Here is a 12,764-nt window from a genome sequence, read left to right as displayed (position 1 = left end):
GCCTATCGCCTGACAAGTCATGAGTGCGAGCTCTTTTCAGGCATTTCTGTTCCTATCTAGTCCGTAAATTAAAGCATCTGGGTGTAGTAGGCTGGTGCTAATGAGGAGAACATTTTCCTCCCCCCTTCCCCCGTCAGCACCAATCTTTTACTCGCGTTTATGAGGACAAAAATCCCTCTATCGAACAGGGAGGGAGCGGCGCCGCAGATTTACGAGGTGCTCAGGCACCGCAGAGCTCCGCCGGGACTGTTCCCCGCCGGGAACGAGGCGCCCCGAGGGCTGCCTGCTCCTCAGCCCACCCCTGGGCCGTGCGGCAGGACCCCCGGCTGCCAGCAGATCCATCTGCATGTTCGGGCATACGAGGCCGTTCCCAGCTCCCAACTGGGGTACTCTGGAGACAGGGTTCCAGCCCCCCTTCCCTCACCCCTCTCGATGGAAACTGATGTACCTCGTGGGCTCCCCGCAGGCATTGTTTTGGGGGGGCAGGAGCCTCCCCCCTACCCCAGTGGGTGATCTTTCCCCATCCATCTTCCACCCCTTTATTTACACCGCCGGTGCTTTCCGACACTGTCTGGCAGGGCACGACGGGGAAGGCAGCGAGGCAGGGCGGAGAGCCAGGCGCCGTGCTCCGCACATGCACAGGCAGTGCCACGGGGCCGCTGGCGCGGGGAATAGGGTGACGGCCTCTTCCCCAGGCTCTCCTCACTGGCAGCAGGCAGTGGAGCAGGAGCAGGAGAGCTCAGTCCAAACCCCCTCCCCTGTGCACCGATGGCCACTGAGAAACTCCGAGGATCGAGAGCCTGGGCCTGCGAGCAGGAAAGCCAAGGCCAAACATAACATTTTGGGAGGCAGACTTTGGCGTAGTGCCATTTTTCTGCCCTCCGTTTTTATAGCTGTGTTATCTCTTTCTTCTCCCTCCACTCCCCCCTCCCCCACTTTTTTCTCTTTTCGAGTTAGGAGGAGGTGGTGATGATGCTGGTAGAGAGAAGTAATTCTGCTGAACAGAAAAGCCAGGCCTGAGAAGGAGTTTCTTTTGACTGCTCAGGGTGATCTATCCAGGCCCTCTAATTAGAGAGGGATCCAGGGTGGCATTAGTTTCCAAACATTTTAATCGAGCTTTAAGCAGAGCTCTTTTCAATGGCAGGAGATAAATGTAGCAACTGTTACCATCTCCCTGAAAGGCCACCTCCCATGGCGGACATTCAGCTTTCCTTTCACAAGCCCTAAGCAGTTTAGTCTATGGACCCAGCAACACTCCACATATCTTCTAATTAGTCTAATTAGAAAGGTGGATTGATAGATGCAAGGAAGACAGAGTTAAGTCAGGGAGATCCTTAGTACTGCCAATCTGCACTGAGGAACGTCTTATTCACTGTGGAGGGAAAAAGAAATTAAGGAAAAGGAAGAAGGGGAGGAAAGAAGGGGGGAAAAAAGAAAGAAAGAGAAGAAAGAGATAAAGAAGGATGATCCCGGAGGCTAACATGAAGTACCAGTCCTAAGGAATCCAAGGGGCAGGAGCTGCTGTCTCTTAATTGAGAGGAATTCTTAATTGAAAGGGACACATAACTGAGGTTCCTGTCCTCGCTGAGTTTTGCCCCGATGGATTTGTCTGTTTGCAGTCCCGGGCTGGAAGCACTCCCCACTGCATGGCACAGCCCCTAGCCGGACCGGGTGGTCGGGGCACCGCTACGGACCCCGCCGTCCAGCTACCGGGTTGCAAGGCCCCGCAATCTCATACACGCCTGGAAAGGAAGAGAAAGGGTAAGGCGTCTAGAACTGGCTAGTTTCCCAGGTCCCCATCTCAGCCCAGACTGTGGACGGGGAGCCCGGGACACACGGAGATCTCGTCGAGGCTGTGCTTGTTCAGGGATACGTGGCACAGCTCCCGTGTACAGGGGTACAGGGGCAGGCGGAGGGCTAAGGAGGGTCGCCATCCTGCATTCCAGCCCACCACCTCATTCTCACAGGGAGCAAGGTGCGGAGGGAGGCAGCATGGGTGGCTGGAGGAGGGCTGAACCTTTAATTGGGCAATAAATCAAGGAGAGAAGCAAGGGGCAGTGCGCGCAGATGTCAAAACACAGGAAAAGTCGGTCAGCCAGCACGGCAGGGCAGGGCCTCCTCGGTCCCTAATGTCACCATGGTAAGTCTCCTGGGATGGGGACGACATGAGGCAGGTCCGGTGGATCACGGGTCCCTCCGAGCCACGGGGGAAACCAGGCCGCGTGTGGGATCCTCTTCTTGACACGGCCCAGGCAAGTGTGTCTAGTGGTGGGTTTCCCCTTCTCTTTCTTCCAGCCGACTGACACAAAAGCCAGCAGGAGAAGCACTGGCAGAGGGAAACATTTAATTTCAGCATCCTAAAGCAACTGACACCCTACTCCCCTCCTTCCCCCACTATCTGTCTTTCCACGGAGTTGTTTGCTGTCTGGCAGGTTTGGATTACAGACGAAATTGTGAGCCATTTCAAATCCAATACTTCTCCCCGGAAAAGGAGCGGGGTGGGACGGGGGGTGCGGCTGTGGTGGTGGAATTAAGACTCAGTCTGTCAAAGTCCGTAATCAAACTGCTATCGAAAGGGACTTCTCAGACAAAAGGAAACAATGGAAGTCTCGTTAGATCATTTTTCTGGACATTGTTTATGGTCTGGAAGGGATCAATCGTTTCAAAATGTTACCAGTAAAAATGATCCTGTGTGGAATGCAGCTAATCCTTTTAGGTTCCTGTCAACTGTTTCCACTCAAGGAATTCGATTTTTCAAATCAAAGGTGCAGAACTCAATTGCCGGGGGATTTATAGCCGTGGCACCGGGCTCCTCGCCATCGCCAACCCCCCCACTCTGCGCCTCAGGGCCTCTCCAAATGCTCCGTGTGGATGCCGAAGGCAGGGCCGGAATGGGACACGAGTGATCGTGTCAGGGTGAGTTATCCACCCAGGGCGGTCGCTCGACGCCAAGGTGAGTAGCCGAGTGCCCAGTATGCCAGAGCAGGGAGGCCGCCTACCTGAGGAAGGCCCGGGGCTGCTGGGTGTCTCTCAGCCGGGCTCCCCGCGGTGACCCAGGCTCTGCCGCGGCGCGGGCGCGGAGATTTGCGCCGCTCACCCAGGAGAATCGCACCGTCTGGCAGCCGCAGGCGCCTCAGCAGCTGCGGGACTGGGTTCAAAAGCTCTTGTGGAAGCGCTACGTTTGGCTTGCCCGTGTGTTAGCAAGTTGTTGTGGGCTTCTTCTGGATGGGGAAGAGGCTGGAGAGGGAGTCACTTTAAAAGCAGAGACACCCACGTCGCCTGCTGGTACCTCCGCTCCGGTGCGCGAGCCGGGAATATGCCTGATGGGTGAGTGCGAGGCAGGGTGGGACCTGGCCCTCCCCCGAAAACCGAGTTCCGATCGCCAGATGTCTGAACACCCGGGGAAGAGCCACAGCAAGGGGAGTCGTGCTGAAAGCGATCTAAAGAGGTTAATTTCCAGAGAAAGGCCGCCCTTTGGCTTGTCGTACAGAAGTGGGAGGCAGAGGGGGGAACGTCTGCGGTTTGGGGTTAGTGGTGCCGCCGGCTGCCGAGCGCTTGCGGGACAGTACGAAGATACACATTTGTGTGCGCTGCCCGATAAGCAGCACGGGCTGCACGGAGAAAGACAAGGACTGACTTCCAGGAAGGCGGGGACGATGTTTGACGGAACCCACGGAGCTGCCCCAGTCGAGGTTTTGTACAGTCAGAGGCAGGCTGGAAGAAGTAGCTTAAATTATTCGAATTTCCGACCTCATTCACTTTCGGGCAAGCCTGCCACCTGACATAGCTGCCCTGTCTCTCTCTGTGCTAAACCCTTTTTGTTTTCTTCCCCCCCCTTCCCCGGATCCTTTAATCGCGAACTAGTGTTCCAAAAAGACTGCTTTCCTTCACTCCTCCCTTCGCACAGCCTACAGGTGGAATTTCACTGTATACAAGTACATTAGAAAGCTATCAATTTCATCTAGTTGTTGCTAAATAAGCAGACATGACAGTGTTTATTTTACGAAAAAAAAAAACCCCAGGAAGACACCTCATTTATCTTGATTGTGTGTATCTGTTTCATGTATACAGGTGTGCATGTGCTCTCCCGTAATGAAAGTTGAGAAGCAGACCCTACCCGGACCGCGGTAGGAAGAGCCTTATTCTCAGGTTTTAAAAGTACTTCCCCGAGGGTAGGCATTTGCCGAGTGACCCCCTGCAACTCTATCGATACGCGGACAAAGGTTGGTGGCAGCAGTGCATACCTGGCACACACGCCTGAACAGGCGTTTCGACGCATGCAGAAGGTTTTCTATTGCCCTGAGGGGAAAGAAATATCTTCGGATTAAGCAGGCAACGAATTAATTCAACAACTAAAATATCTTTTTATCCTTTTGCTTCCAACAAAAATTGTATAATTTATCATCTAATATGTGGCCCTCCAGACTTCCGCACTCCGTTTTGCTCCATCAATGGAAGAGAAACTTAGAATCAATTCAACAGGTCTCTTGTGGTTTGTAAAGAGGGGAAATTTAATGATTGTGATTAAAAAAAAAAAAAAACCAAAACCAAACACACAACTTTCCCTCTAAATACAGCTTATATAATTTTCCAAATTGGCTAGACACTGCATTAAAAAAAGAAAAAAAAGCCACAAAAAAAATCCCAAACAAAGTCCTCCATACAGGCCAGTCTGGGTTGTTGGGGTTTTCTTCCACTTTCTGGGCATTCCGCGGACTAACCGGTCTCCTCTCTCCTCCGAGCCTCGCTGACTCCTCGCCGCGGCAGCTCGCAGAGCCAGAGCCCTGCGCTTCGGCACGTCTTCGTACAAGCCGCATATTCCGCGGTGTTCCTGCGGCGACATCCGCCGACCCGCTGCCGGGTGCCTCCCCACTCCTGCGAGTGGGCTCGTCCCGGAGCACCGCTGCGCAGACGCGCACATCCTGCGGTGCCATCCACGTTGCTGCGGCCGGGCTAGCCGCGAGTTTTTCCGCAGAGCTCCCTGAAGGCCCCCGACACCGCAACCTTTGCCTCTCCCTTTTTGGGGCGCGCCGAGAGCTGCGCGGCCAGCCAGGCCAGGTGGCAAGGAGACCAGCGGGGCCGGCATCCCGCAGTCCCCCTCAGAGTGGGGACCGGCGGCAGGGCGCGGCACTCCCCTGCAAGAGAAAAACAAGAACAAGGGGTTTATCAATTTGGCGCTCGCCTGCAGCTCTCCACCTCCCCCCAAAACGGTAGGCGCCCATCTACACAGAAAGGCAACGAGCATACTTGCCACTGCTCTCATGAGTGAAATGTCCCTGTATACACGTAACTTATAAACGGTTACACACGATTCTTTCCTCCAGATCTCGGTCGTGCGAGGCAGGAAGCGGGGAGCCCACGGCGTGTACTCGATGTGGCTCTCCCGGTGGGGTTTATGGAGGGGAAAGGACGTTGTGAGAAGGGCAGAGAAGCCTGCAGTCACCTGCGACATGTCACGGGGGCGGGCGGGTGAGGAGCGGCGAAAGGCGAACCAACACCTACCTGCTTGGGAGGCATTCGGCTGAGGGCACAAGGATGCCGGTCCCCGCAGGTCCCCGGGTCCTGCTGATGCGTGCGGCCCGGCGTGCGGCCGAACTGGAAGAGGGTGAAACTTCGCTGAGGAGCCGCTGGTAACAAACTGAAAAACGGATCTGCTTTGGTTATCAAGTCTCAGGGCACGCAGAATTTGGCCATGATCATAATTTCCACTATTTCTGTCAAATACAGATTATCAGAGGCTCCTGGAGTACTTACTGTAAGTAATAAAGGAAACCATTACACACAGAGTGGGAGCCTCCGGGCCGTGACAAGGGACTGTTAAACCAAACCCACTCTCTAACGGATTCCCTGCACAGGCCTCAGTCTGGGCGGCAGCGACCGTGGATTCCGCAAAGGAGCAGGTGAGGCCCTCGCACCCTGCTTCGCCTTCCAGAGTCGGGAATGAGGCTAGCCCTTGGCTCTTGGAACCAGCCTGCAAACATGGAGGTTGCACCCAGGGGTGCTTCTCGCTGTACCAGCAAAATGACCGGGAACAAATTTATGTCCCGAAGGAGCTGTGGATGGGGAAGGTTTAGGAGGAGAGCAACTTTAGGGCTGGGTAGCCACATATGGGGGCCTTGCGGCTAGGCTGGACTCCCAGGCTGTGCTGCGCTGCCCGCCGCAGCACTCGCCGGTGCTGGCAGAGCCGACGCGGTATCGAGCCCCTCTCTAGAGGGCTGGACGGAGAGCTCCAGCGGGAAGGGTGCCGTGTGCGGAAGTGCAAATTAATGAGCTTCGAAACGGAGTGGGAAGGGGAAACTTCTTTTATAGGGGATGTGGGAAGGGACCTAACACAGTCCTGCTTGAGAGAACGTTATACAAGATGCTTGATTTTTTTTTTTAAACCCTAATTAAAAATATATAAATCACCCAACAGAAACAAATATGTGGAAGGAAACGTTTCTGCATAGAGACACTGTGTGTGGCATAAAAAGCGACTGAATACATAAGGGCTTCATTAAATTCCCAGTAGATAACATTTGGTTAAATCAATCCCTAGATTAAAACTCTGCATAATAGTACCATAAACTAAAAAGTTTCTTTTTGTGTGGTCCTTCTGGAGGAACTGATTGAAACGTTAGCCCCCTCATAGAGCAATCCCCTCCCAATTCAGCTCCAGTAATTCGTCTCTCAGCCCTACGGGGATATGATGAGAAAATGAGACGGGTTAATGAATCCACACTTTGTAGCTGGGAGGAGGAGAAGGAGGCTACACCACCCTGCTTGTCCCACCAATTTGTTTATTAGGGCCCAGACTGTTTTAGAGGAATTATTTGTCCGGGCTCCTTTCCTCCGAGGACTTAAACATCCCCTCTGTTCGCCTTGAAAGCTGGGGGTGGGGGTGCAGGACGGACCATTTGCATGCGAATGGGTTGCTGCGGCCCGGCAGTGCTGTGAGCCCATCAAAGGGCTGCGGAGCCATAGCTTTTTCTGGCAGCACCTGCTGCCGTACAGCGGCGCGAGGAACCGCGACCGATGGGATCCAGGGCTGAAGCCGGGAGGCTTCCCCACGGATCCGGAGAAAACAAGTGAAAGGTTTTCTGCCAGCACCACAGACCGCTTCCTAGGTCCCCTTTCCTCGATGCCTAAAAGAAAAAAAAAAAACCCTCCAACTATGTATTGCAATTTGCCCCTGCCAGCTTCCCTAATAACCCCCAGATGAAGGCCCTGTCCGCATAGGGTGCAGGCGACCGGCATAAAGCATGGAGGAGGCAGTGGCTGAGGAATTTCCTTGTCATTTGAGCACGGCTTTCCTCTGAGGAGACTTTAGGAGAGGGTAGCAGGCAATCTCAGACCCCGCCGGGCCAGGCCGGTTATCCGCATAGCCAGGAGATGGCCAGGCTCCCCATGGTTTGCCGAGGGGAAGCCAAGAGAAACAAATTCCGGGTCGCCAGAACCTGCTCTCCTTTCCATCTAACTGCAGGGGGATAGTGTAACCCCCAGACAGCCTCTCACACCGGACCACTGCTCGGACAGCCCACCGCCAGACAGACAGCAAGCAACAGCATCCCTCCTCCGGGAGCCCGGCGCAGCCGAGCTCATGCCTATCGCCACCTTCTCAAAAACACCTCGCAAAAACTTTCCCTGCTTGATTTTAGCCACATCTCCTAGGGGCGTCTGAGTCGAGCTCAGTACCCCATGCCGGCCCGGCCCGACGGCCCCGGTCCTTTCCCTCTCGACCGAGCCTGGGGAAATCAAGTTAACCAGTCCCTCCTGAAAAAGATACATTCTACCTGAAAGGTGCCTAACACATACCTTTGGGAACTTTTCCCTTTAGTTTTAGAAAGTAAAGGGGACTCTACTTCTTCGTCCCATAAGGAACCGGGAACACCCACAGAGACCCTAGAGTTACAGTCTGTAAATGGAGCCCAGCAGAGATTTTAAAGTCCAGTTTTTCCGCTCATTTAAAATAATGAATTAACCTTGTATTGTTGCAAACAAAACAGAAAAGCATCACTTTGATTCTATCCACAAAAATAATTAAACCCAAGACTACGCAGTATGTAAACGCATGTAGCCACTCAGCCTTCCTCTCCTCACTCTGCACTAAAAGGCCTCTCTCTTTCGGTTTTTTTTTTTTTTTTTGGTTTGTTTGGGGTTTTTTGGTCCTTCTTTTACGAAAATTCACATTATTTACCCCTGAATATACTAAATCGTTAGAAATACAGTTGTACTTGAAAAGTGCCTCCCTGATTTGAAAAACGTTTTGTTCCTAGTCCACAACAAGCACCCACACTCCTACATTTAAAACCTGAGGTTCTCTTCCCATGCCTAAGCCCCTGATATTTGAGGCAGGCTTTTCAGCTACTAAAAAAAAAAAAATTTAGTGTATGAAATAGGTATCTATTGACTTTACGCAGAATAAGACTTCAAAATCAGGAAAGTTGCTTTCACAGTTTGTTCATCCACTTACATATCCTCACTTCATTAGCTCGTGTACTTAATCATATCATCACATGAGGATATTCCAATGCTCATTTTATACTATATCTACTGAAAAGCAGAAACATATGTCCCCGTTACAGTGACAGAAATATAAACGTCGAGGACAAGTAGTTATGAAGTACATGCCCCTTACTAGTAGTTTCCTTTGGGCCTCTTGGAAACCAAACTGTGATGCAGTTGTGATTTAAAACACACCCAAAAATATAAAAAGAGCTTGAAACCGGGTTTTTAATCAATTCCCTGATTGATGCCTTACAGAACTGGATTTTACTCTCGCGAGAGAAACCTTTTTCTACTTGTTCTCGCTTTTGTCCTTGCTCTCCCCCTCACCCCCCATCTTCTCTGCTATAGTTAAGTACAGTTTGACTGGAAAGAACATATTCTAATCTTCTTCTTTGCAAACAAGTGCAGGCATCATATATTTCATCCCTCAAAATTCCTTGGCTATAGTGCTATTAATCCCGAAAGAAGGGGAAAAAAAAAAAAATCAATGTCCCAAAGAAGGGAGAAATATTAAAGGAGGGAAGGGTCTGAAGCCAATTGTTTGGCTGGGCTGCTTTGGTCTTTGGTTTTGATGCTTTTTTTTTTTTTAAATTAAAAATTTTTATTTTTGAAAAGGTGTAAAAATTTTACATTAAAACGGTACAGTAATACTTGCCAGTAATTTTAACAATATTCCTTGTAAATAATAGGCATAAAGTACAAAATAAAAAACTCCGTAAGTCTATTATAGTACAAAACACAGGTTAAAATAAGAAATGATAAACTTGACTTTCTTCTGTGTAAACATGTTAATCTTTTCTTTTATAAAAGTACATGAGACAAGTGTACTAAAATGAAAAAGTATTGCTTTGCTGTCCTCCCTCAAGCCTTTTTTTTCCTGTACATTACTGTTTTCAAGCTCCTAGACCTGAGAATCTCTGAACTTCAACAGTTTAGAGACGTTATTTATCACCATTTTTGTTCTCTTTTTAAGGAGTAATGAGTGACTTTCCAATAGTGTGACCGCCCGCCCGTGCAGCATATAGACCCGGCTTTGCATAAAATGCAGTTCCCGGGGCCCACAGAGCCCCACCGCGCTATCCCCAAGCAAAGCCCGCAGTCCCTCCAGGCGGCGTCAGCCGAGCATCCGAGAGGCGGAGAAAGGAGATACCCAAGATCCTACCTTCGGAAAGACTCCCAAACCCTTAACAGTTAGAGATCCGGGCCGTGAAGCCGGGGGCGGCGGGCAGGGCGGCGGCGGGGGCCAGGCCGCCCCCGGCACTCCCCAGCGAGCGGGCCAGCCCCGGCGCCGCAGCCGACTGCGAGGCGCAGCTGCTGCTCGCGCCGGGGCCGGGGCCGGGCCCCCCCCCGATGATGCTCTCGATGGAGAAGGGCGAGCGGGCCAGCGCCGCGCCGCTGCCGGGTTTGGTGGCGTGCAGCGAGGCTGCCAGCGCCGGGCCCAGCGGGTGCGCGTAGCCGAAGGGCGTCCGTGCCAGCTCCGCCGCCGGCAGCAAGGGGCCCGGCGGCGCGGCGGCGGCGGCGGCAGGGGGTAGCGCCGCGCCGGGGCCGTTGCTGGGGGCGGCGGGGGACTGGCGGGGTGGCGGGGAGGGGTGGTGGAAGGCGAAGAGGGCCGAATGGGGGTGGTAGGGCTGGAGCTGGAGGCCGTAGCCGCAGCCGTAGGGTCCGTAGGTGCAGGGCGGCTGCTGCGGGGGCTGGGGCGGGGGCTGCGGGAGGAAGGCGGTGGGATCCACGGCGCGCAGCAGCAGTTCTGGAGCTGGGAGTTGCTGTCGCTTGAAGCGCTTTCGGCGGCGCAGGAAGCTCCCGTTGTCGAACATGTCGGCTGACTCGGGGTCCAGCGTCCAGTAGTTGCCCTTGCCCGGGTTGCCGGGCTCCCGGGGGATCTTGACGAAGCAGTCGTTGAGAGAGAGGTTGTGGCGGATGCTGTTCTGCCAGGCGGGGAACTTCTCCCGGTAGTAAGGGAAGCGCCCGCTGATGAACTCGCAGATTTCACTCAGCGTCAGCCGCTTCTTGGGACTCTGCAGGATGGCCATGGTGATAAGGGCGATGTAGGAGTAGGGTGGCTTCACCAAGCTGTTCTTGCCGCCGCTGCTTGCTCCGCCGCCGCCTGCCTCGCCGCCGCCCGCTGCCAATTTCTGTGGGCCGCCCCGCGAGGGGGACCGAGAGCCGCCGGCACTGGCCCCGCTGCCCGCCCCGCCGCCGCCGCCGCCGCCGCCACCACCACCACCGCCTCCGCCGCTCACTGGCGACCGCGGCAGCAGGGAGTCGTCGTGGAGGTCGCCCACATCATCTTCGTCCTCTTCTTCGTCCTCGTCCTCATCTTCCTCCTCGGTGTAGGAGCGGCGGCGGCGGCGGGGCTGCGGCTCCTCGTCGTCGTCGTCGTCGTCCTCCTCGCCCACCACATCGATGTCGGTCTCCTCAGCAAGCGCCGACGCCTCGGACATCTCCGAGCTCAGGGTCATGGCGCGGCCGCGGTGCAGCGCATCGGTGGAGACCGGCGCTGCGCGGCGCGGCGGGGCGGACGGGAGGGCGTGCGGACGCCCTCTCCACCGCCGCCAGGCCTCCGCGCCGCTCCGCAGAGAGCCGCCCCGCCGCTGCCGCCGCCGAGGGCAGGCGGGCCGCTCCGAGCCGCGCTGGCCCTCAGAGCCGACGACGACTGAGCGCTCCCGCCGCCCGCTCGGAGGCGGCGGCTGGTTTGTGTTTTGTTTCGGGGTGTTTTTTGCTGCTTTTTAAATTTCTCTCGCGCTTTTCTCCCCTCCCCCTTTTGGGTGGGGTTTGTTTTTGGGTTTTTTTTTTTTTTAAAGTTTTTTTGGTTGGGGTAGGGATTTGGGAGGCGGGGGATTTGTGCTGCTGTGCCTGGAAGACGGTTTCCCCTTTCTTCTCCTCACCTCAGCCCCAAGACATTAATGGATGCGGGGCAGGAGGGAGCGCGCCTAGTCCTGGGAGGAGGAGAGGGGAGGAGGCTAGTGAGGTAGGAGGGCGGAGGGGAGCGGCTTGCCGGGCCTTAGGAGAGACGGTGAATAGGCTGGGGCTGAGTCCCGGAGAGGGCGGTCTTTCTCCCCGCCTTACAGCAAAGGGGCCATCACATGGGTCCTAGCGTCAGAAGGCGGCGGGGCGACTGGCTGCCCGAGGCGGCGTCGGGTGTCATCTCTGACTCTGTGGACGCCTCTCCGCCCGCCCCTGCCTCCCGTCCTCGGCACGCCAGGAAGGGCTCTGGGGGGCCGTGGGAAGACAGGGACCATCTTTAGTGGAAAAGAGAGGAGAATAAAGACACCACCCCCCCACCCCCCCCCCCCGCCTCTGAAAAGAACAAAAATGGCAAGTCTGTCCCATAGTGCTTGGAGCATCTTCCCAGGGCCCGTCCGGAGCTTTGCATCTTCCTGGACTGTCCCCAGGGACAGGGTCCTGCTTCCCGTGGGAAGGAGGAGGACGGGGAAAAAAAAGAAGAAAAAGAAAAAAAAATCAGGCCGGAGAGGGAAGTAGTGGGTTAGTAAACTTCAGACTCCTGTCCGAAGGATGGTTTAGAGACATCTCTGCCTCCTCTTCTTCTTTCCCCTTCAGAGTTTTATTAATTGAAAAATGAAATAGTCTCTCGCAAGCTCTCAAATAATCGCCCCAAAGCGCAACTCTAATCTCCAAGTTTATTTGTAAGGCTTTTTTTTTTTTTTTAAGGGAGAGAAGCAGCTCCCACCATGACGGGAAACACTAACAGATTTAGTATTACCGCTTCCATATGCAAAAAAACCAAGTAATTGTCTTTTACAATACGAATTCTGCTCCAATCGTAGGAGCAACGACGCAAAATATCACCTCATAATTAAGTTCCATTGTTTTCAGTTTCAGGTGATGCATGCAAGGACAGCAGAATAGCACGAACTCCCTTTATGTGAGGGTTAGGATGGGAAAAAAACTCACCGAAACTTAGACATAAATGCAATCTGCGTCCTTAAAAATAAAAGCTTTGTAAATTCCACTGCTCGCAGTACTGTAAGGATAACCCACGATCAGGATCCTGTTGGGATGAGAGAAGAGACCACTTCCTGGCTTCGGCAGAAATCATGATGAGAAGAGCGGACTGATGTCTAGCGTCGTTTCTACTCCGGTCTCGCTTTTCAGAGAATTCACACACCACTTTCTTGAAATACGTTTTCGATATACTGTCCCCATCCAAAGCTACAAGGCACCCAGTTCCATGGATTTGCAACATAATCCTTTCTAGTATTTCCAAATAATCCTGTTTACATTTTGTTCTCTACTAAGGCGCCTGTAAAAAACCACTG

General features: G+C 53.8%; 1 protein-coding gene across 1 annotated transcript; it reads right to left on the bottom strand.

The window, feature by feature from the left end:
- Positions 1-5,557: 5,557 nt before the first annotated feature.
- Positions 5,558-11,040, bottom strand: FOXD1 (forkhead box D1). Its single transcript, XM_062019269.1, has 2 exons — positions 9,650-11,040; positions 5,558-5,638 (listed from the first exon to the last, which is right to left on the bottom strand). Exon 1 carries the CDS (start codon positions 10,944-10,946, stop codon positions 9,672-9,674), a length of 1,275 nt encoding a protein of 424 aa, XP_061875253.1. The 5' UTR covers positions 10,947-11,040; the 3' UTR covers positions 5,558-5,638; positions 9,650-9,671.
- Between the last annotated feature and the right edge of the window lie 1,724 nt (positions 11,041-12,764).

The sequence above is a fragment of the Colius striatus genome, chromosome Z (genome assembly GCF_028858725.1).
Source record: "Colius striatus isolate bColStr4 chromosome Z, bColStr4.1.hap1, whole genome shotgun sequence".
Lineage (NCBI taxonomy): Eukaryota > Metazoa > Chordata > Aves > Coliiformes > Coliidae > Colius > Colius striatus.
Note: the sequence above shows the minus strand (reverse complement) of the source record. Positions and strands in the feature narration are given on the sequence as shown.